At 44.6% G+C, this 14,460-nt stretch overlaps 1 protein-coding gene across 2 annotated transcripts in view; it reads right to left on the bottom strand.

Annotated features, from left to right (window-relative positions):
- The window catches only part of CACNA1B (calcium voltage-gated channel subunit alpha1 B), a 277,505-nt gene that overhangs the window by 109,008 nt on the left and 154,037 nt on the right, over positions 1–14,460 (bottom strand). For both annotated transcript variants that reach the window (XM_040442805.1, XM_040442806.1), the window contains 2 exons: positions 14,295–14,384; positions 12–221 (listed from right to left, as the gene is read on the bottom strand). In XM_040442805.1, coding sequence (XP_040298739.1) covers positions 12–221; positions 14,295–14,384 — 300 coding nt within the window. The remainder of the gene's footprint in view (positions 1–11; positions 222–14,294; positions 14,385–14,460) is intronic.

Below are 14,460 nucleotides of genomic sequence, written 5' to 3'. Positions count from 1 at the left end.
CTGGTACTTACATAGGGCTTTGGTGAGCCATGCAGGCTGGTTGTAGTGTACGATGGCAACACAAAGAGTGTTCAACGCCACCACGCACAGTACAAACCAATAGAAACTCTGGGCCTTCACCATACGGCGGATGAAGAATCGGAACATCTTCTCCTTGCGTCGAAGGTATGATGAGCTCTCGTTTTTTCCACCTTTCAAGCTGGAACGGGCAAAAGGAGAACCTGCAGGGGGGCAGAATGCAAAAACGTCAATAGGTTTTCAAGGAATCTTTTAAAAGTGTGACAGTCACAGGAATGGGTCTTATGTATCAAAGACTTTTGCAGGGCACCCCATACCACAACGGAAAGTGCCCCCTGCTCCAGACCGTCTAAACCTGCACCAGAATAATCACTCAGGCTGGATGATACAGGCGGGGATAGACACTTTTGTCTAGCTTTATAACAGCTATTGGTTGCCTTACTTTGAGACAGAATTAAGGTGCAATTTTGGCGCAAAATGTATGCATCTTTAGCCACTCCCCTTTCCCGCTAAGCCCCACCCCTTCCTGCTAAGTTCTGTTCCCTTCTTAAGCAGTTTGGGAAAAAAAAGTGCAGAAACCCTAAGTTTTGCCAAATGGTGCCAAAATTGGTACAGACAAATTAATAAATTTGGGTTAATTATATTTTTTTAAAGTTAGTTTTTTGGTTTTATGTAAATAGGATATGGAAATGTTTAGCAGCTTCTGATATTATGCGTCTCAGTTCCTCATTGTTTTCAAAATCTTTGCTTGCTATCAGTGAATGGAAACATTTTGTTTGCATCCAGAGGCTGAAAACCCATACACAACTAATACTACACAATTAAATCTAAGCTAGAGAATCCTCCATGAGCTCAACAATAGAGATTAGCGAATCTATTCATAGATTCGTTCTGAATCTCCGTTATTTTAGGCACTGAATTTGTTCCGATTCGGACAAATCTGGTAAAACGGCGCCCAGCGCATAAGCCATCAATAGTGTTCTGTCACCACCAGGCAGGAGGTAATTGCCACCGTTGCAGTGGCAATGATGATAAAAGTAGATACAGTTACACCTGGGACGGGCGAGGGGAAATAATATATATATTTTTTAAATTACCTAAACGAAATAGAAGCTTTACATTAAAAAAAAATCTGTGTTTTAGAGGACTAGAGGGGGTTGTATACCAATTTCCACGGCAATTGGAGCAAATTTGGTTCAGAACGAATCAATTCGAACCCGGACCCAACTTTTTGAAAAATATGTTGAATCCGAAACACAAAAGTGATTTTTGCTGCTGATGTATTGAACTATTGCCCAAGTCCCAGGGAAATAAGAGGCCCAAACTCACCTCTGGGTTGCCTTCGACCCACTTCTCACCAGTTTTAGGGAGCAATTTTAAATAGGCAATGGTGCGCACACTGGCTTTCCAACATGGCGCCCTTCAATTCATATAAGGCCTCTTTCACACGTCAGTGAATTGTGGACGTGTGCTGACTGTGGTCTCCAAGGACCGCTCATGCATCCACTGGCTTCCACGTGTGTATTCACACATCAGTGGTTTTCCAGGGACACCACGGAAGCATGCCCTATTCTGTCTGTGACTATAGATCCTTCATGCACATTATAGTCTATGGGTCCGCAAAAAACACGGACACAACACAGATGTCATCTGCATTTGGTCTGCCGTTTTGAGGGATCATTGCTAGAAGATGCTGTGCAATTGATTTTCAGCCTAGCAGTGTCCATGAAATACGGACTGAAAATTACAAAACCACGGATCAAGGCCTCATACACACGACTGTATGTATTTTGTGGTCTTCAAATTGCATATCTGGAAAATACGGATACCGTGCAAGTTGAACCCACATTTTTTGCAGACCCATTGACTTTGATGGATCCACGGTCCGCATTTTTGCAGCCAAGTATAGGACATGTTCTAACTTTTTGCAGAACAGATAAGAACGATTCCTGTGCTTTCCGCATCCCTACGTCCATTCCGCAAAAAGATAGAATATGTCCGCAAACTGCGGACCACGGACCAATGAAATCAATGGGTCTGCAAAAGAAATACAGAAGGCACACGTACTGCATCCGTATTTTACAACCCCCGGACGAAGGATTGCCGAAACGCACTTCTCGGTTGGCGCCATCCTGGACGGAGATACATTCTGGGTATTTATATGATATTTTTGATACTATTAGAGCCAGTACTTGCACTTGAACTTTTTTCTGGTCTATTTGATGATTATTGTTATTTGATATCGCCCTTCTGTCCCCTCCAGTGATGCCGCCATCTTACCCGCACTGGTATAATTTTTTATGTATTTTTAACCTCCCTATGTATTATCTGTTAAAGTATTTTCATGATAATTATGCAGACTGGCAACTTTTTGTAGGTTTATTCGCATCCGTATTTTGCGGATAAGTGGTTTGCGGGCTGCATGAGGCCTCAACATGGATGGATTGATTGAAGAATTAAAACACAAATTACATTTGAAAGTTTTAGAATCCAGAACCTCTTCTTCATCTTTACTATTGGGAAACTCAAATGATTACCGAACTGCATGCCCTTAGGCAGGTGCCCATTTTGCTAAAGGGCAGCTTAAGCATTGATCAATACAGGGCTTTAATTTGGTCCATTACATTTCCAAAGATCACGCGTCCGTAGCCCAGATGTCTCGATAGGATGTTCTAAATCTCACAATGGATCGGTTACATCTGGAAAGACGTTATAATGGAAATGTCTCCTCTTATCACATTAGCACCGGCTGCACAATCTGCAATCAGTCAGTAATTGGCTTGAAGGAATTTTGGTAACGACGTTAACCACAGACCCAATCGAAGGTGTTCAGAGATGTCCTTAAATCCAAGGAGACGTTCCCAACCTTAATTATACATTGCTTGTCCAGAATTTATTATTTATAAGATTGGCCACTGAAGCAGAAGCTCACGTACATATTGAGGTTACAGCAAAAGAGGAGGACGGGGGAACTTAGCGTTGCTCAAATTTTAGATATGACTCATCTAACAAAGCCTGTGAAGTCTCGACCCTGGACAATGGCGCTTTGTGCACAGAACTCTATTTCCTGAGATAAAAAAAGCTCTGTTCAACCCTGCAAGGGTCAGAATCGCGTAAAAAGAAGACAATTCCTCTTTGATTTTTACAAGACACTGAGGCGCGCCATATCCAGTATTGTCAAGTTGAGGTACAACTATTCTATGTGAACAGTTTATGTATGATAGCTCTGGAAATACTCTATAGCAGGACAAGAGCATGGCCATTTATATGTTACAGTTCTGGTAGTGAGCATTCGTATGTATGGACGATCAATTACTCTACAACTATTATCATTACCAGTGGTTGGAATCATTCCTTAAAGGAAATGTCCATTTTACAGCCTATTAAACACAGGTATAACTACTGTAGCATAAAAAGTCACTTCATTGTGTACATACATAAAATTACTTGATGAGTTATATCCTGTATTATTCTCCAGAGCTGCACTCACTATTCTGCTGGTGCAGTCACTGTGTACATACATTACTTATCCTGTACTGATCCTGAGTTACATCCTGCATTATACTCCAGAGCTGCACTCACTATTCTGCTGATGGAGTCACTGTGTACATACATTACTTATCCTGTACTGATCCTGAGTTACATCCTGTATTATACTCCAGAGCTGCACTCACTATTCTGCTGGTGGAGTCACTGTGTACATACATTACTTATGCTGTACTGATCCTGAGTTACATCCTGTATTATACCCCAGAGCTGCACTCACTATTCTGCTGATGGAGTCACTGTGTACATACATTACTTATCCTGTACTGATCCTGAGTTACATCCTGTATTATACTACAGAGCTGCACTCACTATTCTGCTGGTGGAGTCACTGTGTACATACATTACATTACTTATCCTGTGCTGATCCTGAGTTACATCCTGTATTATACTCCAGAGCTGCAATCACTATTCTGCTGGTGGAGTCACTGTGTACATATATTACATTACTTATCCTGTACTGATCCTGAGTTACATCCTGTATTATACCCCGGAGCTGCACTCACTATTCTGCTGGTGCAGTCACTGTGTACATACATTACTTATCCTGTACTGATCCTGAGTTACATCCTGTATTATACTCCAGAGCTGCACTCACTATTCTGCTGGTGGAGTCACTGTATACATTACATTACTTATCCTGTACTGATCCTGAGTTACATCCTGTATTATACTCCAGAGCTGCACTCACTATTCTGCTGGTGGAGTCACTGTATACATTACATTACTTATCCTGTACTGATCCTGAGTTACATTCTGTATTATACCCCAGTGCTGCACTCACTATTCTGCTGGTGCAGTCACTGTGTACATACATTACTTATCCTACACTGATCCTGAGTTAAAGCCTGTATTATACTCCAGAGCTGAACTCTCTATTCTGCTGATTCCAATCTGTATCACAATATTAATAACAGCTGGACCGTCCATCAGACTGGCTGAATGCTATAGGAACACGACAGTATCGCAGTGGAGGCAGCGTTCCAAGGAACACAACTGAACGTCACATTACAGATGGGATGCCAAATAATGGAGCTGTTATTAAAATTAGATGCTCATTTACTGGGGGAATATAGCTGTATGTTTTCGAATTGGAAATAATGTTTTTCATGTTGCAGGCAGCAGGTGGCGCTGCGTTATAAAACACGATGCCACCTGTTAGCCCATGGCTAGCTTTGGAATGGTGCTGAATTGTCACATAATCCGTTTTTAAGGGCTCCTCATGTGATGAATGGCAGACTGTGAACCTTCTTGTACGATGGGTGACCTCTTATGTTTTTACTTTGAGCGGTCTGCATCTGAAGAGACAACTCTCCTTCCACAACCCCTGCATTGACTGTGCTTTAACAGCCCTTACCTTGGATCTCAAAATGGTTAGGTTGTCCATGAACATGAATGATCCCCAAGCTACCCAAGGCTTCAGCATCGGACTTGTGTGAGATATTATGATGCAGTGGGGTATGACTTCCAGGCGAGGTGCTGGGTGCCAGGTGGTGGATGGCGTTAACAAGCCACTATGCCTTGGCCAAGGTATTTAGATACTGGATTAAGGCCATACTAGCCAAGTCATAAGGAACAACCAGAAATCTCCTGGAAAAAAGATAGACCTTCAAGACAACCGGAAGAGTTGTCAAGTCTTCTGGGCACCAATGTTATCTCCTGGAAGGGAGCGCTGCAGAAACCTGCCCTATGCCCAGATGGTGGATACGGTATCATTAGACTCGGTGCCAGCATCAGGCCTAAGGTCTGATGCTGAATTATTCAGTGGGGTCCAAAGAAACCTTTGTGTTCGAACAGGTTTTGTGGGGGTCTGTAGAAAAGAGAGGTCTGGTCTATGGTCTGTATATATGGGGGTCTTGTACTGTACACATAGGAAGGGTTAGGGGTTAAGGTCTGACGATCGGGTGTGTCTGTTTATCTGGGGTCTGTAATGATGAGTGGTCTGTTCTGGGGTCTGTCTGGATGGGGGGTGGGGTGTTCTCTGTATAGATAGGAGGGGTCTGGTCTAGGGTTTGTATATACAGTCGTGGCCAAAAGTTTTGAGAATTACATAAATATTGGAAATTGGAAAAGTTGCTGCTTAAGTTTTTATAATAGCAATTTGCATTTACTCCAGAATGTTATGAAAAGTGATCAGATGAATTGCATAGTCCTTCTTTGCCATGAAAATTAACTTAATCCCAAAAAAACTTTCTACTGCATTTCATTGCTGTCATTAAAGGACCTGCTGAGATCATTTCAGTAATCGTCTTGTTAATTCAGGTGAGAATGTTGACGAGCACAAGGCTGGAGATCATTATGTCAGGCTGATTGGGTTAAAATGGCAGACTTGACATGTTAAAAGGAGGGTGATGCTTGAAATCATTGTTCTTCCATTGTTAACCATGGTGACCTGCAAAGAAACGCGTGCAGCCATCATTGCGTTGCATAAAAATGTCTTCACAGGCAAGGATATTGTGGCTACTAAGATTGCACCTCAATCAACAATTTATAGGATCATCAAGAACTTCAAGGAAAGAGGTTCAATTCTTGTTAAGAAGGCTTCAGGGCATCCAAGAAAGTCCAGCAAGCGCCAGGATCGTCTCCTAAAGAGGATTCAGCTGCGGGATCGGAGTGCCACCAGTGCAGAGCTTGCTCAGGAATGGCAGCAGGCAGATGTGAGCGCATCTGCACGCACAGTGAGGCGAAGACTTTTGGAAGATGGCCTGGTGTCAAGAAGGGCAGCAAAGAAGCCACTTCTCTCCAAAAAAAACATCAGGGACAGATTGATCTTCTGCAGAAAGTCTGGTGAATGGACTGCTGAGGACTGGGGCAAAGTCATATTCTCCGATGAAGCCTCTTTCCGATTGTTTGGGGCATCTGGAAAAAGGCTTGTCCGGAGAAGAAAAGGTGAGCGCTACCATCAGTCCTGTGTCATGCCAACAGTAAAGCATCCTGAGACCATTCATGTGTGGGGTTGCTTCTCATCCAAGGGAGTGGGCTCACTCACAATTTTGCCCAAAAACACAGCCATGAATAAAGAATGGTACCAAAACACCATGCAACAGCAACTTCTTCCAACAATCCAACAACAGTTTGGTGAAGAACAATGCATTTTCCAGCACGATGGAGCACCGTGCCATAAGGCAAAAGTGATAACTAAGTGGTTCGGGGACCAAAACGTTGACATTTTGGGTCCATGGCCTGGAAACTCCCCAGATCTTAATCCCTTTGAGAACTTGTGGTCAATCCTCAAGAGGCGGGTGGACAAACTAAAACCCACTAATTCTGACAAACTCCAAGAAGTGATTATGAAAGAATGGGTTGCTATCAGTCAGGAATTGGCCCAGAAGTTGATTGAGAGCATGCCCAGTCGGATTGCAGAGGTCCTGAAAAAGAAGGGCCAACACTGCAAATACTGACTCTTTGCATAAATGTCATGTAATTGTCGATAAAAGCCTTTGAAACGTATGAAGTGCGTGTAATTATATTTCACTACATCACAGAAACAACTGAAACAAAGATCTAAAAGCAGTTTAGCAGCAAACTTTGTGAAAACTAATATTTGTGTCATTCTCAAAACTTTTGGCCACGACTGTACGTATGTGGGGGCTGGATATGTGGTCTGTATATATAGAGGTCTGGAGACCGTATATAAAGGATGGGTTAAGGGATGGGGTCTGTTGATCAGGGTTGTCTGTTTATCTGGGGTCTGTAATGATGAGCTCTGTATTGATGGGCGGTCTGGTGTCTGTCTAGATGGGGTTTTTTGCTCTGTATAGAGGAGGGGTCTGGTCTGGAGTTTGCATAGATGGGGGTCTGTGTGAGGACTGCATATGTTAGTGGGGTCCGTTGTGAGGACTGTATTTTGGGTGGTCTGTACTCGTTTTGGGGTGTGCTGAAGGGGTTCATATGTACTGTTTGTGATCCCAGACAATTTTTATTCCTGTTGAATCTTCCTGAATCTTCTCCTAAAAATTTGGCACCCTAATAGATCTGATTTAGGCCTCTTGCGCACGACCGTTTGCTGGCCGGGCCCATGCTGCGGACTGCAATTGCACAGGCACTCACTGTGAGGCAGCCACATGCGGATCGCGGACCCATTCACTTGAATGGGGTCTGCGATCCATCTGTTCCGCAAAAATATAGAACAAGTTCTATTTTTTTGCGGAACGGAAGCACGGAACGGAACCCCACAGAAGCACTCCGTAGTGCTTCCGTGGGGTTCCGTTCCGTGCTTCCGTTCCGCACCGCATATCCGGATTTGCGGACCCATTCAAGGGTAATGGGTCCACATCTGTGATGCGGAATGCACACAGCCGGTGCCCCGTGTATTGTGGACCCGCCGTATACGGCCCGCAATACGGCCATGGGAGCACAACAGCCGTGTGCAAGAGGCCTTATTGTTCTATCTTGTTGCGGAACGGACGGATCCATGGACCCCATTCAAGGGAATGGGTCCGCGATCCGCGTGCGGCTACCCCGCGGTCGGTGCCCGCATTCAGCTGCCCCCCAGCCAGCACACTGTTGTGTGCAAGAGGCCTTAAGGAAAGCCTAGATACAAATCCAATCCAGGAGTGTACATTGAGGAAAAATCAAAATGGGATCTTAATCTTGGAATTGGTCATTGCTACTGTACCCCACATCTGAGGGCAGCTGGCCACGTATACTTGTATGCTTCCATTTTAATCTCTCGACTGGTTGTCCTGGTCATAATGTCCATATTGTGGAAGAAGCCCAACCTGGGCTGGATCCACTTTGGTCACAGGCCTTATAGTGTCAAGGCAGTGAAGGCCTACTGTTTCGGTTAGCTGTATACCTTTAAATAATAGCACAAAGGGTTAATCCCAAAGTCTCCACCTGTCGCCAGGAACTGAAGGATCAATACCTTATTGATTGGTTGGTGAAGGGGGGGGGGTCTGGCTAGCACAGGCTGTAGTAATCCATCTGTAATGGACCTGCTTTGTGTGTCAGTATGACCAGAATGTGGCCCTGATGTCATCAGTCCCTGTGCAGGCGTTGGTGAGAGCTGGCTGATGCGTGGAATCCGCTGCTCCTGACATTCCTGCAAAGAGCTTTGTTTCCACTGGGGGAATCCTTCGAAGCGTCGGCGAGCACAAAAATCTGTGGGTGTCTCATAAATGAGTAAACCGTCGCTTTAACCTTCTACCTGCAACGGTGGCGCCCGTGACTCAGAAGCCACAGCCATTCTCTGCTTCTCTTAAAGGGGTTGTCTCACTTCAGTAAATGGCATTTATCATGTAGTGAAGGTTAATACAAGACACTTACTAATGTCTTCTGATTGTCCATATTGCCTCCTCTGCTGGCTTCATTCATATTTCCATCCCACCATAGATTTCATTCTGGCGCACCAGCTGCCGGAGTATGAGCCTAATTTATGATGAGGCCTGTGACTTGTCAGAAATTAGTCGCTTTGTCCAGCAGCGCAGAAGATTCTTTGATAAATATCCTCAAATGTGTATTATGCGTGGTTTTTCCACTCAGATTTTTGTGCAGAAAATCCACAGCACAACACAGTTCAAATCCCATGCACGCGGTGCTGAAATCCGCAGCAGGTCAATTGTTTATGCAGATTTCACCCTTTGCAATGCAAAATCCACATCACAATCCTCAAGTAACACCTGCAGATTTTTAGGTGGAAACTCAGTGAAATCTGCATGGAAAATCTGCACCAGCTACAACGCTGTTTGTGTAGTACTCCAGAGCAGGGGGTATCTGCAAGTAGATTAGTATTTATTATGTTGTAATTGTGCCCAGTATAGTTGTGTATGAATGGCATAGGCAGGGTTAATAATCCTGGCTTAGCCCTTGTAGTAGGTTAGGTGTGGGCCGGCCCCACCCCTAATCTTGAGAGAGTCTAGACTGGAGTTCAGAGAGAGAGAAGGAAAGTTCTATGTGCTCTCTCTTCTTAGGGCCAAACAAGCTACAGAGACTCACAGATCTCTGCATGATCTACAGGTGGGCTGGCCCCACCTCTAACCTTGAGAGAGTCTAGACCGGAGTTCAGAGAGAGAGAGAGAGAAGGAAAGGTCTATGTGCTCTCTCTTCTTAGGGCCAAACAAGCTACAGAGACTCACAGATCTCTGCATGATCTACAGGTGGGCTGGCCCCACCTCTAAACTTGAGAGAGTCTAGACCGGAGTTCAGAGAGAGAGAGAGAGAAGGAAAGGTCTATGTGCTCTCTCTTCTTAGGTCCAAACAAGCTACAGAGACTCACAGATCTCTGCATGATCTACAGGTGGGCTGGCCCCACCTCTAACCTTGAGAGAGTCTAGACCGGAGTTCAGAGAGAGAGAGAAGGAAAGGTCTATGTGCTCTCTCTTCTTAGGGCCAAACAAGCTACAGAGACTCAAAGATCTCTGCATGATCTACAGGTGGGCTGGCCACACCTCTAACCTTGAGAGAGTCTAGACCGGAGTTCAGAGAGAGAGAGAGAGAGAGAAGGAAAGGTCTATGTGCTCTCTCTTCTTAGGGCCAAACAAGCTACAGAGACTCACAGATCTCTGCATGATCTACAGGTGGGCTGGCCCCACCCCTAACCTTGAGAGAGTCTAGACCGGAGTTCAGAGAGAGAGAGAAAGGTCTATGTGTTCTCTCTTCTTAGGGCCAAACAAGTTACAGAGACTCACAGATCTCTGCATGATCTACAGGTGGGCTGGCCCCACCCCTAACCTTGAGAGAGTCTCAATTGGAGTTCAGAGAGAGAGAGAAGAAAAGGTCTATGTGCTCTCTCTCTTCTTAGGCCCATGATCGACAGAAGGAGAGAATGAGTAAGATGAAGAAGAGAATCAGAGGACCTAGATTCTGCATGGCCGAGCATGGGAGTCAGTAAGCTGCTAAGACTTTACTGCAGTGAGGGACACTGTTAAGACACCGTTCACACCTGGACACGATTCAGCCAGTCGTATCTCTAAAACCCTATATCCTGCAGTGGACACTACAGCCACAATTACAAGAGTATAATTGGCCATCATGGATTCTGCAGGAGGAGACTTGAGACAAAGAGGGAAGAGGGCCAAAACTCCCTACATCTATTTTTCCACGCCAGTGCAAAACATTTTAATGCGTTTTGTACGCGCGTGAGAAAAATCGGCATGTTTGGTACCCAAACCCGAACTTCTTCACAGAAGTTTGGGTTTGGGTTAGGTGTTGTGTAGATTTTAGTATTTTCCCTTATAACATGGTTATAAGGGAAAATAATAGCATTCTTAATACGGAATGCATAGTACAATAGGGCTGGAGGGGTTAAAAAAATATAATAAGAATTTAACTCACCTTAATCCACTTGTTCGCGCAAGCCCGGCTTCTCTTCTGTCTTCTTTGCTGTGCAGGAGGAAAATGACCTGTGGTGATGTCACTGCACTCATCACATGGTCCGTCACATTATCCATCACCATGGTGATGGATCATGTGACGGACCATGTGATGAGCGCAGTGACGTCACCACAGGTCCTTTTCCTCAAAGATGAAGACAGAAGAGATGCCGGCTGCGCGAACAAGTGGATTAAGGTGAGTTAAATTTTATTTTATTTTTCAACCCCTCCATCACTATTGTACTATGCATTCTGTATAAAGAATGCTATTATTTTCCCTTATAACCATGTTATAAGGGAAAATAATAATGATCGGGTCCCCTTCCCGATCGTCTCCTAGCAACCGTGCGTGAAAATCGCACCGCATCCGCACTTGCTTGCGGATGCTGTGCGATTTTCACGCAGCCCCATTCACTTCTATGGGGCCTGCGTTGCGTGAAAAACGCACAAAATAGAGCATGGTGCGATTTTCACGCAACGCACAAGTGATGCGTCGAAAATCACCGCTCATGTGCACAGCCCCATAGAAATGAATGGGTCCGGATTCAGTGCGGGTGCAATGCGTTCGCCTCACGCATTTTTTACTGATTTAATTATTTAATCGTCATCTCAAAGCTAAATCCATTGACATTATAATCAGGCAAAAGAAAATAATATAAACTCTACTACAAGGAGTACATATGTCTGGTGAAATATAACACAAAGTTCAATTATATTTAATAAAATGAAGTAAAAAATTGAATTCTGATAATAGTTTTGCTGTAATGGTATGCAGTTAGTCAAATCCGTGCTGTAATTATTCTGGTATTAATCTGGGTTCCCAGCGTGAGGATTCTGCAGCACTGAATAGTCATATAGATTAAAAAGGATTAAATGGCGATATGGATTGATTAGAATTAACGTGAGGAAGCTTGGCGCTTCATCCATGATGTCACTCCAAGTCGGAAGATGTAGATATTATGTGTGAAAATGTGAGATGGGTCCCAGAGACTTAGTCCTGTCATTAGCCCCCATAATCTGCTACGACTGAGACACGCGGGTGGCTGGGATTACATCTGGCCATTATAGTGTTAAAGGAGTCGTCAGTTATTATTTTTTAATTTTCATTTAATACATTTTCTCAATTTCATTGCAAGTTTGCCCCCTCCACACATCTTCATTGTGGTTTCACAAAGAGTCCCAGATCCATTAAGCCAACGCCCAAGGAACCCTAGTGAGTTGTTTATGGGGTCCATTGAGTTTCGTCATGATGACGGAAAAATGACACTAATTTTCCCATCAAATCTTATAGAATTTAACAGAGGGGGGGCTGTGACAACCTTATATAAGCCTATACTCTGGTCCTAAATATACTGAAAGCACTAAGGTTTCTTAGACAAAGGTGTTTTGTGCCTAAAGTCCAGTAGTGGACGGCCTTTCTTCCCCACCTTGAGCAGGTTATCCATTTAAGAGGTTATCCAGATGTTTAAAATTGACACCCTATCCTTAGGGTAGGCCATCGATATTAGATTGGTGGAGTCCAACTCGGCACCTCGGCTGATGAGCTGTTTAAAGTGGCTGCAGCACTAAGAACAGGCCACCAATTTTAAAAACCTGGATAAGGGCTCATGCACATGAATGCATTTTTGGTTCGCATCCGATCCACAGTTTTTGTCGGTCGGATGTGGACGCATTCGCTTTGTTGGGGCAGCAAAAGATGCGGAAAGCACACCCGTGTGCTGTCCGCATCCGTATATATACGGTCCGCGGCCAAGGATAGGACAGTTCTATAGAGAGCAAAACGGCTATGGCCGTGTGCATGAGCCCTAACTCCTTTAACTGAGATTATGGTGTCCATGTGCTGACATTGCCTGTACCCACTGCCGCCCATAGTAGATCCCTCTGCGGGAAAAGGTGCAGGTGCGTTGCGGGAACATGCGCGATTTCTCAGCGCGAGTGCAAAACATTGTAATGCGTTTTGCACTCGCGTGAGAAAAATCGGCATGTTTTTTACCCAAACCCGAACTTCTTCACAGAAGTTCGGGTATGGGTTAGGTGCTGGGTAGATTGTATTATTAAAAATAAATAAAAAATAATTTAACTCACCTTAATCCACTTGCTCGCGCAGCCCGGCTTCTCTTCTGTCTTCTTTTTTGCTGTGTGCAGGAAAAGGACCTGTGGTGACGTCACTCCGGTCATCACATGATCCATCACCATGGTAAAAGATCATGTGATGGACCATGTGATGACCGGAGTGACGTCACCATAGGTCCTTTTCCTGCGTTACCTAGCAACCGTTCGTTAAAATCGCACCGCATCCGCACTTGCTTGCGGATGCTTGCGATTTTCACGCAACCCCATTCATTTCTATGGGGCCTGCGTTACGTGAAAAACGCACAAAGAGAAGCATGCTGCTATTTTCACGCAACGCACAAGTGATGCGTGAAAATCACCGCTTGTGTGCACAGCCCTATAGAAATAAATGGGTCGGGATTTAGTGCGGGTGCAATGCGTTCAACTCACGCAACGCATCCGCGCGGAATACTGGCTCGTGTGAAAGGGGCCTAAGAGTTTGGCAATTTTGGACATTAGTCTGATTAGCTTAGAAAGAAGCACGTTAGGGCTCATTCAGACGAGCGTAGTGTTTCGCGGTCCGCACATGGCCGGCACTATGATAGAAAATGCCTATTCTTGTCAGCAAATGTGAACCGGAATAGGACACGCTCTATCTTTTTTGCAGGCCTGCGGAACGGAACTACGGATGTGGACAGCACATGTGCTATCAGCATCTTTTGCGGTTCCCATTGAAATGAATGGGTACGCACCTGTTCTGCAAAATTGCAGAACAGATGCAGACTCATTCACACGGTCGTCTGTATGAGCCCTAAATCATGATTCTCTGCGTAAAGGGGTTGCCCGATTCTAGCAGGAAACCAGACAATGCTTGGAAAAAAATGGGCTAAAATAAAACCACACATGACTGCTGCAGCCAATCACTGACTTCAGAGATACACTGCTGAGGTCAGTTATTGGCTGCAGCGGTCACGTATTGTCGATGTGACATAAGAGCCACAGTCAGATAAGTAAAGCCGGTGTGGAGAACTGAAGTCGAGGTGCAGGATCTACTGGGTGAGTAGTGATGAATTTTTGATTTCCGCCCACTGCCTAGCGTTGTCCAGTTTCTTGCTGGAACTGGACAACCCCTTTAAAGGGGGCTGTGTCTAATATTACAGCTTGGCTCCATTCACTTTTAATAGAGACGAGCTGCAATACCTACAGGCAAGGGCGGCGCAGTTTCTTTGATAGAAAAAAAAAAGCTGTCTTTTTTTTGTAATCTCCTTTAAGGGTATTTCTATAGGCGCAACATTCTAAAAAACGCCCAGCTCACCTATGTATAGGACCTACATTACCCGGAGTTATGGGCAATGTCGGACTCACCAACAGAGCAGATATCCGTGAAGTGATCCTCACCCTCTTCGGCGTGTATAAGGTCATTTTTGCTCTTCTTAATGGTTGCTCTCTTCAGTACTGCAAGGCAGACGAGCAAATATATTATTTATCGGATTGCACTATGTTAGAAAATAATCACTTCCTGTTGGAAGCG

This window comes from Bufo bufo, chromosome 8, assembly GCF_905171765.1.
Source record: "Bufo bufo chromosome 8, aBufBuf1.1, whole genome shotgun sequence".
Lineage (NCBI taxonomy): Eukaryota > Metazoa > Chordata > Amphibia > Anura > Bufonidae > Bufo > Bufo bufo.
This window is presented reverse-complemented; position numbering and strand designations above follow the sequence as displayed.